At 35.2% G+C, this 25,148-nt stretch overlaps 1 protein-coding gene across 1 annotated transcript in view; it reads right to left on the reverse strand.

Annotated features, from left to right (window-relative positions):
- IL1RAPL2 (interleukin 1 receptor accessory protein like 2) overlaps positions 1-25,148 on the reverse strand; it is a 1,262,761-nt gene that overhangs the window by 314,609 nt on the left and 923,004 nt on the right. Inside the window, exon 6 of the mRNA XM_077887847.1 lies at positions 20,285-20,359. Coding sequence (XP_077743973.1) covers positions 20,285-20,359 — 75 coding nt within the window. The remainder of the gene's footprint in view (positions 1-20,284; positions 20,360-25,148) is intronic.

Consider the following 25,148-nt stretch of genomic DNA (forward strand, 5'->3'; position numbering starts at 1 on the left):
CTATATCATGCTGTCTGTTCCCAGGCCTCTGCCCTTCTTCTCCCCAGGACCATTGCCACACAAGCCCAACTCAGCTGTGGTGGATGCCACTGACTTCCAATACCTCAGAATTTGAGCTCTTCTACTTGCAAAAACTTGCAATAGTCAGTTCCACTTGACTCTTCAGTCAGTGCTTCTGGGGAAGTGTTTTCCTCTTGTGTGAACCATACTCGTTGCTCTCTCTCTCCCCCTTTCTCTTTCTCTCTGCTTTCTTTGCAGAAAGGGTTCAATCCCCTCTGAGGCACCACAGCTTTCCTCTCCCCCAATTCACGTCTTCTCATTTCTTACCTGCCATGGTGTCTCCCTCTAATTGTTCAGATTGTTCTTTTAATCAGATTGATTTCCTAGGTATTCAAAATAATCCGAGTTCAATCTAGCTGTCTTCAAATGACAAGACAAGCCCAAGGTCCCCCTACTACTCCACCATCTTAACTCCCTTATGTCATTCTCTTAAAGGCTGAATAATATTCTATTGTATATACACCACATTTTCTTTATCCACTTATATCCATCAATGGACTTTTAGATTGTTTCCATACTTTGGCTACTGTGAATAATGCTGCAATGAACAAAGGAGTGCAAATATTTTTTTAGAGATACTGATTACAATTATTTTGAACAAATACAGAGAAGTGAGATTACTGGATCAAGTGGCAACTCTATCTTTAATTTTTTTCAGGAACATTCATATTGTTTCTCATAGCAGCTACACCATTTTACACTTCCATTAACTGTGTATAATGGTTACAATTTGTCTACATTCTCAACAGCACTTATTTTCTGGTTTCTTTTTGTTTGTTTTTGTTTTAATAATGTACATCGTAACAGGTGTGAGGTGTTATCCCAATGGGGTTTTTATTTGCATTTACTTGATGATTAGTGCATTTTCATAAACCTATTTCATAAACCTTTTCATAAACCTATTGACTACTGATATGTCTTCTTTGGAGAAATATCTATTCGATTTTGCCAATTTAAAAGATCAGATTTTTGGACTTTTTGTTATTGAATTGTAAGAGTTCCTTATCCATTTTTTACATTAATCCCTTACCAGAAATATGGTTTGCAAATACTTTACCCATTCTGTAATTTTCCTCTTTACTCTATTATTTTTTTCCTCTGCTGTCCAGAAATATTTTAGGTTGGCATGTCCCACCTGTCTATTTATTTACTTTTATTGTCTGTCCTTCAGTATCACATCTAAGAAATTATTGCCAAGACCAATGTCATGATGCTTTCCCCGCATGTTTTTGGTAGGAGTTTTTGGCCTTACACTTAATATTTTAATCAATTTTGAGTTGATTTTAGTGTGTGGCATAGAGAAAGAGTCTGATTTCACTTTTTTTGCATATGGGTATCCAGTTTTTCCAACACATTTGTTGAAGAGACGATCTTTTCCCTATTGAGAGGAATTAGCACCTTTTGGAAAAGTTTATTTCTGGATCTCTTTTCCATTGGTCTACACATATATTCTCATGCCACTACAATGCTATTTTGATTGATTATCTTTGTAATATGTTTTAAAGTCAGGAAGTATGAAGTAACTACTTTGTTCTTCTACCTCAAGATTATTTTGGCTATTCAGGGTACTCTGTAGTTCTTTCTTTTTTTAAAAAAACTTTTATTTATTTATGACAGTCACACACACACAGAGAGAGAGGCAGAGACACAGGCAGAGGGAGAGGGAGAAGCAGGCTCCATGCACTGGGAGCCCGACGTGGGATTCGATCCCGGGTCTCCAGGATTGTGCCCTGGGCCAAAGGCAGGTGCCAAACCACTGCGCCACCCAGGGATCCCGTATTCTGTAGTTCTGTATGAATATTAAAACTGCTTTTTGGGGTAATGGTGGTTCAGTTGGTAGAGATTCAGACTCTTGGCTCTGGTCATATTAGGGTTATGGGATTGAGCCTTGCATTGGGCTCTTTGCTCAGCATAGAATCTGCTTGACCCACTCCCACTCCCTCTGATTCTCTACCTTCCTCTAAAAATAAATAAATAAAATATTTTAAAGAATAAAACTGTTTTTAAAATATTTCTGAGGAAAAAGTGCTATTCGAATTTCGATAGGAATTTTATTGAATCTGTATGTAGATTTCTTTAGGAAGGGGGGACATTTTAACAATATTAAGTCTTCTGATCCATGAACATAGGATATCTTTCAATTTATTTGTGTCTTCTTTAATTTTTTCAAAAATATTTTATAGTTTTCAGTATGCAAGTCTTTCAACTCCTCAATCAAATTTATTCTTAAATATTTTATTCTTTTTAGTGCTATTGTAAATGGGATCATTTCTTAATTTCCTTTTTGGATGGCTCATTGCAAGTTAATAAAATGCAACTGATTTTTGTATGTTGATTTGTATACTGCAACTTTGATGAATTCATTTACTAGTTAACAGGTTTTTGCTTTGTGAAACCCTTAGGATTTTCTGTATATAAGATAATGTCATCAATAAACAAATAAATTTCTTCCTTTCTGAATAGGATGTCTTTAATTTCTTGTTCTTAAGTAATTTATCTGGCTAGGATTTTCATTACTATATTGAATAGAAATGACAAAAGTTGTTATCCTAGCCCTGTTCCTGAACTGAGAGGGAAACTTTCTCTTTTTCATTGTTGAGTGCAGTGTTAGCCGTAGGCTTTTATATATGGCCACGGCCATTATTATGTTGAGGTAATTTTATTCTTCTCTTTTAAGGTTATTTATATATTTATTTGAAAGAGGGAGAGAGAGAGAGAGAGAAAGAGAGAAAGAGAGAGAGAGAGAGAGAGAACAAGCTGGGGGAGGCAGAGAAAGAGGGAGAAGCAGATTCCCCCTGAGCAGGGAACCTGATGAGGGACTCAATTCCAGGACCCTGAGATCATGGCCTGAACTGAAGGGCAGCCACTTAACTGACTGAGCCACTCAGGCATGCCAAAGGTAATTTTCTTCTAGTCCTAGTTTGTTCAGTGTTTTTATTATGAAAAGTTGAATGAATATTGTAATTATCTTTCCTGCATCTACTGAGATGATCACATGCTGTTTATCTTTTATTCTGTTAATGTGGTTTATCACATTGATTGATTTCTATATATTAAACCATCCTCTCACCCTAGGGATAAATCACACTTGGTCATGGTGTATGATTCTTTTAATGTGTTGTTGAATTTGGTTTGCTAGTAATCTGTTGAAGAGTCTTATATCTATACCCATCATGGATATAGGCCTACAAATTTGTTTTCTTGTAGCATCCTTGTCTAGCTTTTTAAAAAGATTTTATTTATTTATTCAAGAGAGACACACACAGAGAGGCAGAGATACAGGCAGTGGGAGAATCAGGCTCCTTATAGGGAGCCTGAGGCAGGACTTGATCCCTGGACCCCAGGATCACACCCTGAGCCAAAGGCAGATGCTCAACCACTGAGCCACCCAGGCACCCCTTGCCTAGCTTTGTTATCAGGATAGGTTGGCCTCATAAAATAAGTTTGGAGGTATTCTTTCCTGTTCAAATGTTTGGAAGAGTTTGAAAGATCAACATTAATTTTTCTTTACATTTTTTATAGAATTCTCCAGTAAGATCATTTACTCCTGGGCTTTTCTTTGTTGGAAGATTTTTGGTTATTGCTTTAATTTCCTTACTAGTTAGAGGTCTGTTAAGATTTTCTGTTTCTTTATAATTCAGTCTTGATAAGTTGCATGTTTCCAGGAGTGTACCAATTCTTTTTAGGTTATCCAGTTTGTTAGTGTATAATAGTTCATAGTGGTCTCTTATAATTCTTTTTTATTTCTGTGGAATCAGCTGTAATATTTTCTCTTTCATTTCTGACTTTACTCATTTGAGAATACTATGTGTTTTTTTTTTAGTCTACATAAAGTTTGTCAATTTTGCTGATAAAAAACTGCTAGTTTTGTTGATTTTTTCTATCATTTTTCTATTCTCTATTTCATTGATTTCTTGTCTAATCTCTGTAATTTCCTTTTTTCCCTGCTAACTTGGCCTTAGTTTATTCTTTCTCTAGTTCTTTAACCTGTACAGGTAGGTTTCTGTATTTGAAGTATTTCTTCTTTTTAGTGTAGGTATTTATTACCATAAACTTCCTCAGTTCTGCTTTTGATGCATCCTGTAAGTTTTAGTATGTTGTATTTTAACTTTTGGTTTTCTCAAGATATTTTCAATTTGCCCTTTTGATTTCTTCTTTGATCCACTGGTTGTTCAAGACTATGTTATTTGATGTCCACATATCTGTGAAATTTCCAGTTTTCCTTCTGCTATTTGTTTCTGGTTTCATTCCATTGTGGTCAGAAATGATACTTGGTATACTTTCAATATCTTTACATTTGTTAACACTTGTTTTATGACTTAACATGTGATTTATCCTGGTAAATGTTCCGTGTGTGTGTGTGCTTCAGAAGGATGTATATTATGCTAATGTTGTGTGGAATGTACTGTATATGTCTGTTAGATATATTGGTCTATAGTGTTGTTGAAGTTTTTTATTTCCATGTTGATCTTCTGTCTGGATGTTCTATCCATTATTGAAAGTAGGGTATTAAAGCCCACTACTAATTGTGTTGCTATTTATTTCTCCCTCTAGTTCTGTCAATGATTGCTTTATATATATGGGTGTCCTGATGTTTGGTGCAATTATATTTATAGTTGTTATATATTCCTAGTTATTTGAGCTTTTTATCATTATGTGATGTGTTTCTTTATCTCTTGTGACAGATTTTTTTTTACTTGAAGTCCATTTTGTCTGACATATGTAAGGCCACCCCTGCTCTCTTCTAGTTAACATGTGCATGGACATTTTTCTCCATCTTTTTGCCTTCCACCCCTGTGTGTCCTTATACCAAAAATGAGTGTCCTAAACAGTGTGTACTTATCTCTCAGGTTTTGGATTTGGTTTGTTTTTGGTTCTTATCTATTAAGCCACAGCATTTTTTTGATTAGAGACTTTAATACATTTTGAATTAAAGTAATTACTGATGGTGTATACTTAACTATTGTCATTTTGTTAATTATTTTCTATCTGTCTTATAGCTTTTCTTCTCCTTTCTTTTGCTGCTGTCTTCCTTTGTGTTTTGTTAATTTTCTTTTGTCATGACATGCTTTGAGTCCTCTCTAATTTTTGTGTATCTACTACAGGTATTTTCTTTGTGGTTACAATAGGGATGACATAAAACATCTTGTAGTTATCACAATCTATATTAGCTGATAATAACTTAACTACAATTGCATACAAAAACTATTTTTATTCCCCCAACTCTGTAACATTGTGTTATTGATGCCACTAATTAAATCTTTTTATATTGTGATACATTACTTATTTCATAGTTACATTTATTTTTTCTACTTTTGTCTTTTAATTTCTATACCAAAATCTAAATTATTTATGCACAACCATTTCAATATTATAGTATTATGTATTCATCTATTTATTAACTTTTATAAGTGAACTTTATACTTTCAGAGGTTTTCCTGTTGCTGCCTAGTATCCTTTCATTTTAATTTGAAAAACTTAGCATTTTTTATAAGGTAGGTCTGATGGTAATTATCTCATTCAGCTTTTGTCTATCTGGGAAAGTCTATTTTTCCTTTATTTTTGAAGGACAGTTTTGCTGAACCTAGTATCTTTGGTTGGCAGGGTTTTTGTGTGTGTTTGTTTGTTTTGCTTTAAGCACTTTAAATATATCATTCCATTTTCTTCTGGCCTGCAGAATTTCTGCTGAGAAATTCATTTATAGTCTTGTGGGGGCTTCCTTGTATATAATGAATCATTTTTCTCTTGCTGCATTCGAAATTCATTCTCTATTTTTGACTTTTGACAATTTACTTATAGTTTATCATGGTATGGACTTCTTTGTATTCATCCTAATTGTAATCTTTGGGGCTTTCTGAATCTGGATATCCACCACCTTCCCCAGATTTGGGGATTTTTCTCTCATTATTCAAAGTAACTCTCTGTCCCTTTTTCTCTTTCTTCCTCTTCTGAGACTCCTATGATCTGTATATTGGCCTGCCTATTGGTGGCCCCTATGTCTCTTAATTTCTTCACTTTTATTTTTTTTTCTTTTGCTCCTTTGACTGGATAATTTCAAATGATGGTCTTGAGTTCACTGATTCTTTCTTCTGCTTGGTCAAATCTGCTGTGGAACTTCTGTAACAAATTTTTCAATTCAGTTACTGTGTTCTTCAGCTCCAAAAACTTGTTTGTTTTTAAATTCTCTACCCCTTTGTAAATATTTTCACTTTGTTATGCATAGTTTTCCTGCATTCACTGAACATCTACATGATTGCTATCTTTAATTTTTCTCGGGTAGTTCACATATCTCCGTCTCCATAGGTTTGGTTTTGAGAGATTTATTTGTTCCTTCAATGGTCTCCCCCCTATTTGTTTGTGTGCCTTGAAAATTTGTGCTATTAACCATGCATTTTAAAACACAGCCACCTCTCCCACTCTTTACAGAAAGGCTTCATACAGTAAAATACCTTCATTAGTCAGCCTGGCTAGAGACTCTGGGGTCCTCTTAAACATTCTCTGCAGACACATCTTCTCCATAATTTTCCAATTAGAGAGGTTTTCTGGTTTCTTTTGAGTGGCTTGTAGTATTTGCTCCCTCCAGTGTCTGTCTGCAATACTCCAGATTCTTCTGTACTGCCTCAAGATGCTGAGCTCTTTTGTTTTTTGTGGGTCCTTGGACATCTCATACATGCTGGTTCCCTATTAGTACTCTAAGTCAGGAGACACAGAAACCAATCCATTGCACAGTTCCCCCAAAATCCAGAATCTTAGATGTATATTCCACTCTTCTCTTTCCTTTCCAAGTGAGAAGTTGCAAGGTGGGCTTTTCCTACCATTTTCAAGCTCTTCCAGCTTGGAGGAGGAGCTGACATGGTTATAATGCAACAGTTTTTCTTACCCCTTCAGTGCAACCATTCTTTGCTTTGAGCTTGCTTATGGTACTATGAATTCTTATCTGATTTTTGGAATTCTCATAAAGGTTTTTTTTTTGACTGTTTATTGTTGTGAAGTAAATGTTTCTGTAGAGGGATAAGGTCTGGTGCTTCCTATTCTATCATCTTACTGATGTTACTTCTTATATTATTTATCTCAATCACCTCAGCTAAATTCCAATCTCCAGAGTGCCATGTCTGCATTTTAGTCATTTGCGTATCTCCACAGGATCTTACATACTGTTGGTTTTCAATAAATATCTTAGTGATAGGATGACTCCTATCAATAGTCATAGTGAAGAATAAGAGGCCCTTCTTAAAACTTTAATTAAATAAGAATAGGCATTCCTCTTTACAAAATAAATGAAAGCATACACTTCTACCTTCTTTAAGAAAGGCCTACACATTAGGCAAATCTTAATTCTCATGATTTAATAGTGTAAACATTTAAATTTTTTCTTTATGGTTCAAATTTCTACCATCCTCTTCTTCCTCACTACAACCAATTAAGGAAGCAGTTAGGGACAGAAATCAGAAGCAGATATTGAGAAGAAAGAAGATAATTAGGTTGAGAACTAGTAGAGCAAACACAATATTTTAAGAATGAGGCGGTGTCCATTGCACATTGAATTGTGTGCCAGGTAAAGTGTATCAAATACTTTGTTCAGTGGTGCCAGACGGTGTAAAATGGTCTTGAGAAGGAAGAGGCACTAAGGAAGATGTGGAAGATGTAGAATTATGTAATTATAAGAAGACATTTAATTAAATAACTGAGATGAGCTTTAACAGAAAGGTAAGATTGACAGATTCAGTAAGAAAAGGGAACTAAAGGAGGCATAGTGTAACAAATGGCCTATATAAACTTTTTCAAGAAATTAGGTGTGAGTAGGAAAAAAGAGAAATGGGATAGTGTATTTTGAAGAGGAAGCAGGGTAAGAAAAGTATTTTTTATTATGTATATTCAGTTAGAATGGGGGGTAAATTTAGTGTATTTGCTATAGGACAAAATTTGAAAATGTAGTTGTAAGGAGTGATAATTCAAGGTTAGCAAAACATATGAGAATGGATGAAATCAAAAGTAAGAGTAGACAATTTAAATTTGAAAGAGATAATGGTACCTCTTCTTCCTAGAATAGAGAAAAGCGAAAAAGAAAGGATAAAAATGAAAACACATTTTGAAATAGAATGGAAGAAAATTGAGGCATTTCATGTTGAATAGTCTTGGTCTTTTCTTTTTTAAGATTTATTTCTTTAGGATTTTATTTATTTATGAAAGAGAGGTGAGCAGGAGTAGGAGCAGAGGGAGTGGGACAAGCAGACTCTGCACTGAGCACAGAGCCTGAAGTGGGGCTTGATCCCACAATGCTGAGATCATGACCTGAACCAAAATCAAGAGTCAGATGCTTAAGTGGCTGAGCCACTCAGGCACTCCTTATTTATTTATTTGAGAGAGAGAGAGAGAGAGAGAGAGTACTAGCAGGAGAGAGTCAGAGGGAGAGGGAGAGAATTTCCAGGAGATTCCACAATGAGCATGGAGCCTGATATGGGTCTCAATCCCAGAGATCCCAGGTCCCAGAGATCATGACTGGAGCAGAAATCAAGAGTCAGATGCTTAACCCAATGAGCCCCAGTCTTGGTTTATTTCTTTAGTGACTTCAGATGTGACACTGGTTTCCAGATTTATAGAATAAAATAAGTTGCACCAAGATTCCTTCTGCTGGAATAAAGACCACTGAAGTGAAGATGGAACGCTGGTAACAATAGATTAAATACAAGAAAACATTCCATTTGAAGAAGACAAATGGAAAATGACTAATAGATGTATTCATTGATGTATACAGTCATAATGGAAGGGAAGTAGACGGTTTAAAGAAACCAATAATCTAGTGGAATGATAGAACCATGAACTTGCCTTTCACAAATTAGAAGTTCCATTTTTATTGAGCTATTTTTACACATTATATGAAGGAATGGTCTCTCTCTTTCTCTCTCTCTCTCTGTCTCTTTCCTACTGAAAATGTTGACCTGTACCCACTACTATTGCTACCTTATTTGTTCTTTTTTTTAAGATTACATTTATTTATTCATGACACAGAGAGAGAGGCAGAGACACAGGCAGAGTGAGAGGCAGGCTCCATGCACCGGGAGCCCAACGTGGGATTCGATCCCGGGTCTCCAGGATCGCGCCCTGGGCCAAAGGCAGGAGCCAAACCGCTGCGCCACCCAGGGATCCCCCTTATTTGTTCTTTTGCATATCCTCTTTAAGAATTCTTTGTACATCAGAAGAATGCAAAAACTAAAATCCCTAGAATCAACAAGTAGAACTAGGGAGTGAAGGCAAGCACAGTGTACCAATCTGCAGAGCTTAAGAGCTACGAGTTTAATATACTAAGTGGCCAGTATTGAGAACATCTGTTACTAAATTAATAAGCTAATTACTAGGCTGAGAAAAGAAGCAGCTACACAGCTAGAGGTGAGTATATAGACCATTCCTGTTGCACATTCCTACATATATAAAAGCAGAGTCAACAGTAATTCTGAGCTAATAAAGGTTAGGCTGATAATTATTTATTACTGATACAGCAGATTCCTCACTAGTATGTTCATTTAAACTGCCTATGGGTGTTACAAAGAACTTTAATCCCACACATGTCAATAGTTAATAACAGCTCATCCTATTTTATAGAAGTTTAAAAAAATTAATTAAATGGTACCTGAAATAAAAGCTTTGAGTCCTTGGAGAAGTATATTGCATAAATACAGTATATCGCCATTAAAATTAACCCTTGTTTTTCTGCAATTCTCTTCTCCAAAGTACTTTCATTTTCCCATAATTGAAAGGAGGCTTTCAAACTGAGTATTGACCAAAATTCCCTCTCCTTATTAGGAAGGTCTCACACCACACATTCACATTCTTTTTTTCCTTTGCTGACTTATCACCACAATCAACTTTGAGATATAAAATGGTTGTCAGCTCACCAAGTTAAAAACTTATCAAACACCTTAATTATACTATGTTAAAATCATTGTATTTTAACTCTCAACATATTTGTAGCTAAGGAAATTAAACTATCAGAAGTAGACCCTCAGTGGTCCAGAGTGCCTGTTCTTGAAAACAAGTATCTAAAGAATATGCAAAATTTCAATATAAAGAATTTCCTGGTTTTATGCTATATTTGTAAACATAACCAAGGTATATTTTTGGATATAACGTATACACTATTAATTCAATTTTCAAAATTTAGTTATTGGCAAACACTATAGTATTTCTATCAGAACTGGTCTTAGGCCACATTTGCCCTCTACATTTTTAGGGAGGTTCCTTTCTCACACAAGAAGTCTTAAACTGCTCCTAATTGCCAAATGTGTCCTCTCCATCACCCAAAGCCACAGTTCTTTCCAATTTTCTTTTTTGAGGACTTTGCCCACAGTGGCAATACATTTATGAAAGTCAAGCATAAACTCTTACAGGTCTAATGTCACTGCCTTTGATCTTTCATTATCCATTCGTTGTCTGATTTCTGATGTACTCTCAGCCTTTGACTTTCCCATCTTACTAGAAACCCAAGATTTGTGTGTTCTCTGACCTGACCCTTTTGCTTACCACCTTGCTGATACTTCTGCTAGCTCTAAGCTCCTAAGCTTCAGGTTGCTACCTTGTCTCTACAGTATCAGCTCTGTTTTACAAATCTCCGAGATTTTCCTCTAGATCTCTTGCCTGACCCTCATTTTGTGTTAATCCTGATCTACTGTTGCAATCACGATAATACAGATATATTTAGAATAAAGGTTGTAAAGGAAGGGGTAAGTTTTCGGTGTTCTCTAAATCATAGCAATATATATGCCTATTAACAAGACCAGATATTTACATACCACTCCTGATATCTCTCAGTAATTTGTGGAAAGAATTATTTCTAAAGAAGCAAAAGGTCTTCCAAAGTTTAAGCCATATCTATAATAAAGCATAGAGAATAATTAAGGGCATTAGCTAAGTGATGCAAAACTACCCTTCCACTTCAGTTATGAAAACACTAAAAGTGGTTTATGTATGAACTAGCCAGATGACATTTCTCTCAATTTTCTATAAGTACACATGTAATATAAAATTCATTTTTATTTGTATAAAATAATATAATTCATTTGAGTTGGAAGGGGTGTCTAAATTACTCTGTCTTTCCCTCAGTTCATGTTGAATGTTTAACCATAGTCAGGATGTGTAGCTTTATTTTTCCCTCTTCAGATATTTAAAAAGCATCCTTTATCCACTAACTAAAATGGATTAGAAGACAGAACTGCTGAAAAGTACTATAAAGGTGACGGTGTTGATATGAATACAAACAGAGCATACTGTTGGAGAATAATGTCCTCATTTGACATATGTTCCTAATAAATTCCAAAAGCCAAGAGTTCCATAATCTGCTTTTTAGTTTCTAATCTATCCTTCCCATCCTTGAATGACACGTGAATTTCTTAATATCTGTTCAGATGCTGGGGTACATGCAACTTTCTGACCATTTAAGTGTACATCCCTCAAGAAACTTTTCTGTATGGCCTTGCACTTCATAGCTAGTTTTCAGGTATATCTGCAGCTTTTGAATTAGTTTGCCATTTGAAAAAGTGTTTTTGCCTGAGTTACAAAAGTAAAAAAAAATTAAAATAATGCTCTCTTGCTCATTTTTACCTTCACACTGAACCAACTCACACTGAATATGATTTTAACTCTTCATATAGAATCATTCACTTTCTGTCCAAAAATCTATTTTTAATAAAGGGAACAGAAGTAAACCCCCAACAAGAAGACAGAGTAAACAATAGTATTAACATTAATGAGTATTATGGGTAAGTTTAAGAGTGCCAGCTTAGGCCTCACTACTTATAAACTTCTCTGAGCCCAATTGCCTCATTTAAAAAATGGGCCATAGATATTTATCCAAAGAAGATATACAAATGGCAAATAAGCACACAATAAGATGTTTAGTATAATTAGCCATTAGGGAAGTGCAAATCAGAAGCATAATGAGGGATCCCTGGGTGGCGCAGCGGTTTGGCGCCTGCCTTTGGCCCAGGGCGCGATCCTGGAGACCCGGGATCGAATCCCACGTCGGGCTCCCGGTGCATGGAGCCTGCTTCTCCCTCTGCCTGTGTCTCTGCCTCTCTCTCTCTCACTGTGTGCCTATCATAAATAAATAAAAAATTAAAAAAAATTAAAAAAAAACAAAAGCATAATGAGATGCCACTACATAAACTCATTGAGATAAATACTATTTTAAAAAAGTAGAAAATAACAAGTATTGGTGAGGATGTGAAGAGATTGGAATGCTTGTGCATTTCTGCTGGGAATGTAAAATGGTGCAGTTGCTTCAGCAAAAAATCTGGCAGCTCTCCAAAGGTTAAATACGGAGTGACCATATAACCCAACAATTCTACTCTAGGTATATACCCCAAAATGGTAACATATGTTCACGTGAAAATTTATACACTGTGTATAGCAGCATTTTTTAAAAGATTTTATTTATATATTCATGAGAGACACACACAGAGAGAAAGAGAGAGAGAGAGACAGAGGCAGAGACACAGGCAGAGGGAGAAGCAGGCTCCATGCAGGGAGCCTGAGTGGGACTCGATCCCAGGTCTCCAGGATCATGCCCTGAACTGAAGGTGGCCCTAAACCACTGAGCCACTGGGGCTGCCCAGCAGCATTATTTATAATAGCTGAATAGTGGAAACAACCAAAATGTCTTTCAACTGATGAATGGATAAGTAAAATGTGATATATCCATACGATAGAATATTATTTGGCAATAAAAAGGGAAGTACTGAGACAAGCTATATATTTTAATCTTGAGAACAATATTGTAAGTGTGAGAAGCCAATCACAAAAGAACACATGTTGTGCGATTTCATTTATATGAAATGTCCAGAATAGGCAAACCTATAAACATAGAAAGCTGGTTAATGGTTGCCTGGAGCTGTAGGTGTGAGTGGAGGTGGAGTACTGGGAAGTAACTACTAATGTGTATGGAGTTTCTTTAGGGGATGATGCAATGTTCTGAAATTTATTGTGGTGATGGTTGCATGACTCTATGAATGTATTAGAAACCACTGAAATGTATCATTTAAGTAGGTCAGTTGTATAGTATATGAACAATATCTTATTAATGCTTTTTAAAAATGGGACAAATAGTTTCATCTATCTCAGAGTTATTGGGAATATTAAATGAGATAACCCATTAAAATATTTAGTACAGTGTCTAGCATCTGTCAAACAATCAATAAATGATAGTTTTACTACTACTACTAACAATAATAGTAGTAGTAATAGTAGTATGGGAGCTATTATTAAATGATATTATAAGTATTATTATCATACTACTAATATTATTATTAGAAGTAGTAGACCTATGATTAAATAAAACTAAATATTATTATAACAACTATTACTAGAAGATATAATAGTAATACTAAATATTATTATAATAACTATTATTAGTTGTAGAGTATTATTAAATAACTATTCGTTATAGTTAAATATATATTTAATAATATATAATGTATAATATTTAATAATATAGTTAAATATATAATATAGTTATTTTATTAAAATGTCTATATTAGAGTGATAGCTTTTTTGAAGATCTAATACGAGGCCTAGATAATCTTTTGTTTTATACAGTGATCCTATTTTATTTATTTATTTTTATTTTACTTTATTTTTAAACATTTATTTAAATTCAATTAATGAACTTATACTGTATTATTTGTTTCAGAGGTAGAGTTCAGTGATTCATCAGTCTTATATAACAGTGCTCCTTAGATCATGTGTCCTCCTTAAAGTCCATCACCTAGTTACCTCATCCTTCACCCCCTCCCCTGAGCCCTAGATAATCTTACCATATTTGAAATGCCATAATAAAAATAACACAACTTTGGAATCAAACGAATCAGATCAAAATTTAATTTCTGCCACTTATTAAATATGTAGCCTCAAGAAAGTTATTTTATCTGCTGGAAGCTGAATTTCCTAATTTGCAAAATATGTCAACAATACCTATTACTACTTTGGATTCTTATGAAGAATAAATAAAACAGTGTATATATAAATGCATACTGCAGTGCCTAGTACATAGTGAATTTTCAAAACACTTTGTTTCCATATGTGTAAAATCATGATATTGGCATTAACAAAGTATAATGAAATACTTTCAAGCTTATATTAAATCTCAATGGGACATAAACTTTGGCAATGCCCCCAAACAGCAATATATGTATAGAGGTCTGGTCAACCATCATGTTATTCCTAAAATGTTCATAATCAACTTATCACGTTACAGACAAATCTTTAGTAAACTATTAACTTTTTTCTTTTTACTCCTTTTTTTTCTTTTTACTCTTAAGTGTCTCAGAACAAGTACAATTAAGTTATAGAAACTAAGACAATATAAGTAAACCAGTTTCAGTCTCAACTGCTAATGTGGCAGCCAAGTTGTAGGGAAACGCTTGGCATAGATTTTCCAAAGTTGTAAATAATGCACGTGTTGTACATTTTGGATAAGACAGTTTGGGTGGCCCATGCTGAGTCCATGCATGTTATCCTACATAAAATATATCTTTAGGAAACAGCTCATTAACCCTAGAATGTCTACAAGGGAGAGTAAATGCTGTCATGAACCAGCTTCAACTACATGTGCGAAGAATGCTAAATGAACTTCCTTTGCAAAGTCTTCACTTACTCTAGAGTAAATAAAGTTTTCAAGGAGTTATTTGAAGCTAAAGGGTAGGAGGAGTATACAAAAACACAAAAAATTCAAAGAAATCCCTTGCTACCACCAGGATATCCACAATGCAATACCAAATTGTGATTCAAGCTAATGAAATTATCACGTATTACTATTTATAGTGATAGTAATTCTAGAGTGACATTTTTTTAAAAAGATTTTTTTAAAAATTTATTCATGAGAGGCACACAGAGAGAGGCAGAGACATAGGCAGAGGGAGAAGCAGGCTCCTTACAGGGAGCCGGATGCGGGGACTCGACCCCAGGATCCTGGGATCACGCCCTGGGCTGAAGGCAAATGCTCAACCACTGAGCCACCCAGGTGCCCGTAGGTTGACATTTTCACTCAATTGGTTCATGACTAGTTTTGGATTATTTATTCTGTGACAACTTTAGAAAGAGTTGACTCATTTTGCTAAACTGAAGAGACACAAGGTTATAATAAATTTCCATGTTTAGGGGCACCTAGGTGGCTCATGGTAGGTTAAGTGTCTGTCTTTAGCTCGGGTCATGATCCCAGGGTCCTGGGATCCAGCCCCACATTGGGCTCCCAGCTCAGCCAGAAGTCTGCTTCTCCCTCTATTTCTGCCCCTCCCCTACTCTTCCTCTCTTTCTCTCTTTCACTGTGTCTCTCAAATAAATGAATAACATTTTTAAAAAATTTCCATTTTTAGTATTGCCATATTGAAGCAAATGGTGGATAATTTATTATTTCAAAAGGTTATACCTTTTGTAATTTTTAATTATTTTCACATAAATTTAGTACTTGAGTAAGGTTACAGAATTATATCATTAAATTGTGTAAAAGTCAGCAGAGTGCAGAACTGTTAATTTATGAGGTCTTCTCACAAAAAATAGCCACTCTCCCTTTTCATAGTTATCATATTGCACTGTAATTCTGCTTACACATCTGTCTTCCCCGGTATACTGAGAATATCTTAAGGCCAAGGACCTCATTTTATTTACCTCTATATCCCCAGGATCTAACACAGTGTTTGGCATCTGTTAATAACACAAAAACTGTTTCTATATAAATGAAGTTTTAAAAAGATATATTTTGTTGAACATCATTTCCTATTTTAAGGCTCCAATTCATTACTTATTTTTGCCTTGTAGTCCTGAGTATTGCATTAAATATTATATTTTGCTTTATTGTTTGGTAGAATCTTTTGCAGTGGTCTCTTAGGAGACCTAATATAATTTTCAGTAGAAACTGATATGCTGGTGAAATCAATTTCTGATGAAGGTTAACACTCCTTTACACACAGAGAAAGTTTGAGCCAGTAGCACATAACACGGTCATAAAATATGAATTTGAATAGCTTGTAAAAATAAAATACATTCTGAATGAGAATAGAAGAGAAATAAAGAGAATCTTTCATAATGGATCAGATTCATCTAGAAATGACTATCTGGCTTTTTGAAGCATCTGAGGTATTCAATTAGCTTGGACTATTCCACTAGCCTGAGATTTTGGATATGCTTTAGGCCCCCAAACATTCATCTTGACTCTTTGACACAAAAGGAGAAAGTAAACAGTGTTTATATTTATTTTCTGCATAAGACTGATTTTTAAGTCTTAGAAAATTTCCAAAAACATTATCATCATCAATGAGAACAGGTTACATTTCCAAATTTATCCTCAATTGAAATTAGATGTCAAATTTAAAATCTTTCCTTCCACATTTATTCATGGCTTTTTTAAAGCTTCTAGGTGCCTGTTACAATTTATAAAACATGCCTTTGGGTTCTATTTTTTAAAAAGTATCCAAATAAGGGTCTACCTAGCATTTCAATTAGGACACATATTGCTATGTTTCAATACTTTGGTATTAAAGTGTAATATGAATTAATATACTGTAATCCAGTGTTATTTTGTCTTAAAAAATGAAAATGTATTTATTTTCAACTGCCAAAATAAAGAGCTCAGCGCAGGTATAGTAAAAGTTTTTTTTTTAATAAAATTCAATCTAAATTTATCTTCACAGTAAGAAAATAAATGGAAGGTAATAAGACCACATAAGAATTTTTGTGTGTTTTGTACATTGTTTTTGTCTTTATATTTCATATATTACCACAGGCAACTTTAGCTGAATAGGCTTGCTTTGTGAGAGCAGTAGTTTTCTTATTATTTTGTTAACAATGTGTTTATCATTTCAAAATGTATGGTTATTTGGTTAAGATTAATCTTCTTTCAGCATTACAATGTGAACACAATCTAACAACAACCAGTCATCACAATGTCAGCAAAAACTTTGTAAATTTCTATAACATTGTGGATGACTAATGAATTACACTATAGAAAAGAGAAAGCCAAGATGTTTATTTTCCTCTAGAGACACAACAAAATATCTGCATTAATGCCAACCCATGCACAAAAAATATTCATTTCTACTGAAAAATTTCACTTACTGGATTGCCTTTAGAAATATGCAGAACTGTGAACTAAGTATAACCCTCAAACAAACACATAAATAATTTTTCCAGACCATGTTTTCTGAAACTATCCTGAAGTTAGTATTCAAGCATTTCCCACAATATTTTTCATTTTGCACAAAATGCTTGCATAGGATTCTATTCCGTGGGGAAAATGGAAGTTACAATGTTTTAGAGGAAATTGATGTGTTTTTTTTTTTTTAGGTATCTATTGTTGTTTAACATCTACATAACTTAGTGGCTAATGACAATTTTATTTTGCTCATAACTTTTTTTGGGTTAGAAATATAACATTTTACATTAACGGTTTGTGCCTGAACTACACAGCATAAGCCAGGGCAGCTGGGGATAAAGGATCCAATTCCAACATGGCTTCTCCACTTATCAGCTTGGTGTTCATTGACCTCTTTATTTTTTCAAATGGTGCCCCATCCTCTAGGGCCTCTCCATGTGCCTTGAGCTTCTCATAGCATGGAAGTTTCAGAGAAGACCAGGAGTCCTGAAGAGAAGCTGCAAGGTTTCTTTTGACCAGGCCTCCAAAATCCCAGAATATCATTTCTATAATATGCTATTGATCAATCATTTCCTAAGGCCATCTTGGATTCAAGGAGAGGGGGATGATAAGCTATGTTTAAATGGTAAGAGAAGGAAAAAAATCTGTGGCCAACTTTAATCTAATAGAATATTGCCTCAAATTTTAGGTACTGAGATTTGGGAAACCTGAACTTGTTAATGTGCTTAGCCATTGGAATTGGATTGTTGTATTCTTTGGTAGTTCTAATTTGTTCTAATTTGAGGATGTCTAAAGCTGAATTTGTTCAATGAACTCAAAAAAATTAAGAAAAATAATTTCCAGAAGTTTTCATGATCTTACTGAATTTTGAAAGTTTTCCAGAAATAGACAGGGATGTCCAATCACCCAATTATATTTCTCTCCTTTTTGCACTTGGGGTTTCTAAATGTTCTGAATACAGAACTCCCACTGATACTGAGAAGCTCTCTGACATTTACAGTGCTCCTAACATCACCTTATTATTGAAGCATCACAGTAAGTTACAAAATGACTCCCAGTTGTGAATAAATGGTGTTAAATAAATATGTGGAAGAATTAAAATCACCTAATTAACCATTACATGTTCTTTCAAGTGCCAAAGATCTGGTTTAACTGATTTTGTTTTCCTTTATTTGAATTACATGGTTTCTTTAGCATTTCAGAGAAACTCCTTCTGGAATGAAAAATGAGTAGGTCTCAATCTTTCTGTTAATAAAGTTGTCTCCAAACTGTGTCACAAACTAAAAACTAAAAAGCTCAGCCTTGCACCTAATGTAGATTATGTTAGTAATTATTTTATTTAGTAAATAATTACCAATAATTTAGTAAATCACTTTAGTAATTTTATAGGGTGGTGTTGGTGGTGGGTTATTTTGGCATATATACCTGTGTTGAAATACATATTCATACCAAGCACACATCTTAGTAATGTCCTAAATATGACATACAAACTCTGCACCCAGTAAATCTGAGTGAAATGTACTCCCTGTAGTGATCTTTCTCCTTGCTTTAGAATAGTACTCCTCTAACATTTTGGTTAAAGCTTGACTAATAGCAGAGATGAATGAAGAAGTACTCACTCATGGACCACAAACACAAAATGTGAGATAGTTGTGTAAATTTTGCTTTCTACTTCTTAATATATAAGTTTTCATATAAAAATGATTTACCCACTTAAATCTTCATGAAAACTAATGATATAAGATCATCTTATGGTTCATGTAACCCCTGGCCAACCACAAAGTACAACTTGAGGTATTTTTATCCTGGTATTGATGGAAAGTTGTCAGCAAAAATTACTGAGGATATGTGTCAGGGCATCTAGATTTGTCTATAACAAAATGTAATGACTCTGCAAAATAATACAAGTGGTGGGGGAAGAAACATAGTCTAATATGTCAACATTAGCTACAAAATAGTCATGATTTCCACAATCTATTCTTAACATGTTTCCTTTCTTTTTTTGTTTGTTTTGAAATACTTAATTTTGGTATTCATACTGGTAGGCTGTATTAACTACAATGTGCTGTATTTCTTTTTGGAAAGATGAACAAGTTCTTAGGAATGTAACTCCCACCCATTCTTAAGATAGAAATAAACTTCTAACAATCCAAATTGTATTGGAATGATCAAATGTTGAATAAAACACCTTCCAAAGTGGGTGAAATATTGGGGCCAATTCATTTTCCCTAGCTATATAATTGGTAGTTACCACTATGATCATAGGTTTCAATAAATCATATACCCCAAATCAACCCAATACATTTCCAACATATTATTCACTTGTCTTGTTTAGAATTAAAGAAATTCTGAGAATTGAAGAACAGAATGAAACCCAAGGTAGATAAAAGCTCACAAATGTTAAAGTACATGGTTTAAAGTAAAGGCCATGGTGTGAAAGAGATGCTAACAGGCTTCTGAGTCGCAAGCTTATAGTTCTTGAAATACAAGTATTATTACTGGTAGGGGACTCAAAAGTAAGGCTCAACACCTTGTACCCTTATTTGAGTCTGTAAACAAACAGCACCAACAAATCATCTTGTTACTTTTACCAACATTATATGATTCATAAATATTCAGGATCTCAAACTAAAAACAAGTTTTAAAGAACTCTGGATTGTGCCACTGGAAACAATATTATCAAATCATTTTAAAGGTTGTACTAATGGGATCTTTTCTTTTTAAAAGTGTTGTTTTCCAGGAGTTAATGTTGTCTAAATAAAAATTTTGGCTGACAAGCATGAAATGTCTTTTGTACCAATCACCAATGCATAACATCTCTGAATCTATCAATCACAGATTTAAAAGGCTCTGTCCTATAGCACACTTAATACCTAGTGTAAACAATTAGTATTACAATTCCTTGATGCAATACAAACTTATTTCCTTAAACTGCTAATGTACTGAACTTCAGGGTTAAAAATGAGCAGACAAAAATTGATTTGCATGCAATAACAGTGGCAATAAACCTTTCCTGGTTCATGCAATCTTTCCCATCTGTTAACAGAGAAGGAGTTTAGGATCTATTATTCCCAGAAGGGCACTTACCCAGCTGGACATCTATAACACTTGGCTGATTCTCCATGGGGAACAATGGCTTGGGAGGCTTGTCTGTGAGTAAAGCTAGAAGAGAAAATTAAAGAAGGTAATGGAAAAATTGAGATAAATTGCAGGATAAGAAAGATCCTATTGTGAATGATATTTAGTGTTTGTAGACTTGATGGTGTGTAAACATTTATTAGACAGTGTTTTTACTTGAATTGTTACTCTATCCATACAATATCCATTTCCCTGCACATTTAAAGCACCATTGGGTCACTGTAAATAGACCATTTCAACATCTACACTTTCAAGCAAGATCAAACAAATGGACTATTTTGACTGATTTTTATAAGGCTGTAAGTACAAAGAAATACAGATTTTAAAAGTATAATCAGATAAGCATTAAGTCTCCATATGTACTTTGTGGTGCTAAATAATATTAATAAAATACAACCCTAATAGACATTTCTGGTGGATTGAACCTTCTACACCTCTGAATCATGCCCCATTCTCCACTCAGCCTCTGAATCAATATAATAAAACACTTGTACCTTCATTAGGATAATGATTAAGAATATTGATTGAGCATCTTTTTTTTTTCCCCACCAAATGCTGTGATAAGTGCTAAGGGAGAAGGAAATAAGGTCTTTATATTTACCCTCAATTTACAATCTAAGACTGTGAACACAGAACTAGCACAGCAAACTAAAGAGATAATAGAACAAAGACTACAATCTAGTGAAAAATTGTAGCATTTGAGTCATGAGACTATATATGGCAAATACATGGAGAAAGCAGAAACCAATATTGGCTGGAAGAGTTGGGGAAAGTTTTATGAAGGAAGTGGGTCTCCACATAGACCTTCCATTCCATAAGAATGGAAGAGATTTTGAAAGAGAGTAAGAGAGAATAAATGAAGGAAAGATGAACACAAACCAAGGAAGAGAGGTAGAACATAAAGCATAATATTACTAGAAGAAAATGATCTAATAAAAAGGAGCTGGGTGGGGTAGGGTAAAGAGCAAGTTGCTCATGACATAGAAGGATTAGAAATGAAAATAGGATGGGGCTCAATTCTGGAGGATCCTAAGAAACATGCAGAGGAATTTGGACATGATGTAGTAGACTACAAGACCACTGTAGATTATTGGAACAACAGCAACAAAAGACTCAAGGGAAGTGCTATCTAAAGATGATTGGCTTCCTATATAGGATAGTTTAGAGGAGAACAAAACAGCTAAGAGGATGCAATAATAATGCAGTAGTGCAGGGTGTGGACAGGGAAGGATGAAGAGTCATTACTGGTGGAGTTTGGGGAAATTTTAAAAAAGGAAAATTTGAGAGGCACCCAGAAAAAGGAAATGAGATCACTTGGTGCACAGATACAAAATAGTTTATGACAAACCTTGTATTGAGCTATTATTTATGGCCTGAATTCCTTTTAACTGTTCCCATATTTATGCCTTGCTCCAACTGTCTAATAAGATTCTTACCTATTAATAGGAAATGTTTTATATGTCTTTGTAATTCACAGGAGACATGGAATAAAGCTGGGCATATAAGAGGTCATTATTAAGCCATCATTAACTGACTGGCATAGGAATTCCGTGCTGACATGACAGTAGCTTATCTCATAATTATTAGGCTTTTTAGAAGAGACAAAAGAACACCTAAAGGAACTGGAGAAAAAACAGCAAATAAAATCTACACTCAGCAGAAGAAGAGAGTTAATAAAGACTCGAGCAGAACTTCATGAAATAGAGACTAGAAGAACTGTGGAACAGATCAACAAAACCAGGAGTTGGTTCTTTGAAAGAATTAATAAGATAGATAAACCATTAGCCAGCCTTATTTTAAAAAAGAGAGAAAAGACTCAAATTAATAAAATCATGAATGAAAAAGGAGAGATCACCAACAATACCAAGGAAATACAACCGATTTTAAATATATATTATGAGCATCTATGTGAAAATAAATTATTCATTCTAGAAGAAATGGACACATTTCTGGAAAACCACAAACTACCAAAAGTGTAACAGGAAGAAAGAGAAAACCTGAACAGGCCAATAACGAGGGAGGAAATTGAAGCAGTCATCAAAAACTTCCCAAGACACAAAAGTCCAGGTCCAGATGGCTTCCCAGGAGAATTCTATCAAACGTTTAAAGAAGAAACAATATGTATTCTACTAAAGCTGTTCGGAAAATTAGAAAGAGGTGGAATACTTCCAAACTCGTTCTATGAGGCCAGCATCACCTTAATTCCAAAACCAAAGACCCCGCCAAAAAGGAAAATTCTAGACCAATATCCCTGATGAACACAGATGCAAAAATTCTCAACAAGATACTAGCCAATAGGATCCTGCAGTACATTAAGAAGATTATTCACCATGGCCAAGTGGGATTTTCCCCGGGACTCAAGGCTGGTTCAACACTCATAAAGCAATCAATGTGATAGATCATATCACAAGAACCTATGATCCTCTCAATAGATGCAGAGAAAGTGTTTGACAAAATACAGCATCCATTCCTGATCAAAACTCTTCAGAGTGCAGGGATAGAGGGAACATTCCTCTAGCATCTTAAAAGCCATCTACGAAAAGCCCACAGCAAATATCATTCTCAATGGGGAAACACTGGGAGCCTTTCCCCTAAGATCAGTAACAAGACAGGGATGTCCACTCTCACCACTGCTATTCAACATAGTACTAGATGTCCTAGCCTCAGCAATCAGAGAACAAAAGGAAATAAAAGGCATTCAAACTGGCAAGGAAGAAGTCCAACTCTCTCTCTTCACAGATGACATGATACTGTACCTAGAAAACCCAAAAGACTCCACCCCAAGATCACTAGAACTCATACAGAAATTGACAGTGTGGCAGAATACAAAATCAATGCCCAGAAATCAGTGGCATTTCTTTTTTTTTTTAATTTTTACTTATTTATGATAGTCACAGAGAGATAAATAGAGAGAGGCAGAGACACAGGCAGAGGGAGAAGCAGGCTCCATGCACAGGGAGCCCGATGTGGGATTCGATCCCGGGTCTCCAGGTTCGCGCCCTGGGCCAAAGGCAGGCTCCAAACCGCTGCGCCTCCCAGGGATCCCTCTTTTTTTTTTTTTTTTTAGATTTTATTTACTTATTCATGAGAGACACAGAGAGAGACACAGAGACAGAGAGGCAGAGACACAGGCAGAGGGAGAAGCAGGCTCCATGCAGGGAGCCTGATGTGGGACTCGATCCCGGGATTCCAGAATCACTCCCTGGGCTAAAGGCAGGCGCTAAACCACTGAGCCACCCTGGGATCCCCTGGTGGCATTTCTATTAGCTAACAATGAGACTTAAAGAGAAATTAAGGAGTCAATCCCATTTACAATTGCACCCAAAAGCATAAGATACCTAGGAATAAACCTCACCAAAGAGGTAAAGGATCTATTCCCTAAAAACTACAGAATCCTTCTGAAAGAAATTGAGGAAGACACAAAGAGATGGAGAAATATCCAATGCTCATGGATTGGAAGAATTAATACTGTGAAAATGTCAATGCTACCCAGGGAAATTTGCACATTTGATGCAATCCCTCCCAAAATACTACGGACTTTCTCCAGAGAGTTGGAACAAATCATCTTAAGATTTGTGTGGAATCAGAAAAGACCCCAAATAACCAGGGGGATAGTAAAAGAGAAAACCACAGCTGGGGGCATCACAATGCCAGATTTCAGATTGTAATACAAAGCTGTGATCATCAACACAGAGTGGTACTGGCCCAAAAATAGACACATAGATCAATGGAACAGAATAAAGAATCCAGAAATGGGCCCTTTACTTTATGGTCAACTAATATTGGCAAAGCAGGAAAGACAATCCACTGGAAAAAGGACAGTCTCTTCAATAAATGGTGCTGGGAAAATTGGACAGCCATGGGCAGAAGAATGAAACTAGACCATTCTCTTACACCATACACAAAGATATCCTCAAAATGGATGAAAGATCTAAATGTGAGACAAGAATCCATCAAAATCCTAGAGAAGAACACAGGCAACACCCTTTTTGAACTTGGCCACAGCAACTTCTGGCAAGATACATCTCTGAAGGCAAGGGAAAGAAAAGCAAAAATTAACTACTGGGACCTAATCAAGATTAAAAGCTTCTGCACAGCAAAAGAAACAGTCAACACAACTAAAAGACAACCTACAGAATGGGAGAAGATATTTGCAAATGACATATCAGATAAAGGGTTAATATCCAAGATCTATAAAGAACTTATTAAACTCAACACCAAAGAAACAAACAATCCAAACATGAAATGGGCAAAAGACATGAACAGAAATTTCAACAAAGACATAGACATGGCCAACAAGCACATGAGAAAATGGTCCGCATCACTTGCCATCAGGGAAATACAAATCAAAACCACAATGAGATACCACCTCAAACCAGTGAGAATGGTGAAAATTTACAAGACAGGAAACAACAAATGTTGGAGAGGATGTGGAGAAAGGGGAACCCTCTTGCACTGTTGGTGGGAATGTGAACTGGTACAGCCACTCAGGAAAACTGTGTGGAGGTTCCTCAAGAGTTAAAAATAGATCTGCCCTATGACCCAGCAATTGCATTGTTGGGGATTTACCCCAAAGATACAGATGCAGTGAAAAACTGAGACACCTACCCCCCAATGTTTATAGCAGCAATGTCCACAATAGCCAAACTGTGAAAGGAACCTTGGTGTCCATCAAAAGATGAATGGATAAAGAAGATGTGGTTTATGTATACAATGGAATATTACTCTTCCATTAGAAATGTCAAATACCCACCATTTGCTTCAACGTGGATGGAACTGGAAGATATTATGCTGAGTGAAATAAGTCAATCAG

The sequence above is a fragment of the Canis aureus genome, chromosome X (genome assembly GCF_053574225.1).
Source record: "Canis aureus isolate CA01 chromosome X, VMU_Caureus_v.1.0, whole genome shotgun sequence".
Lineage (NCBI taxonomy): Eukaryota > Metazoa > Chordata > Mammalia > Carnivora > Canidae > Canis > Canis aureus.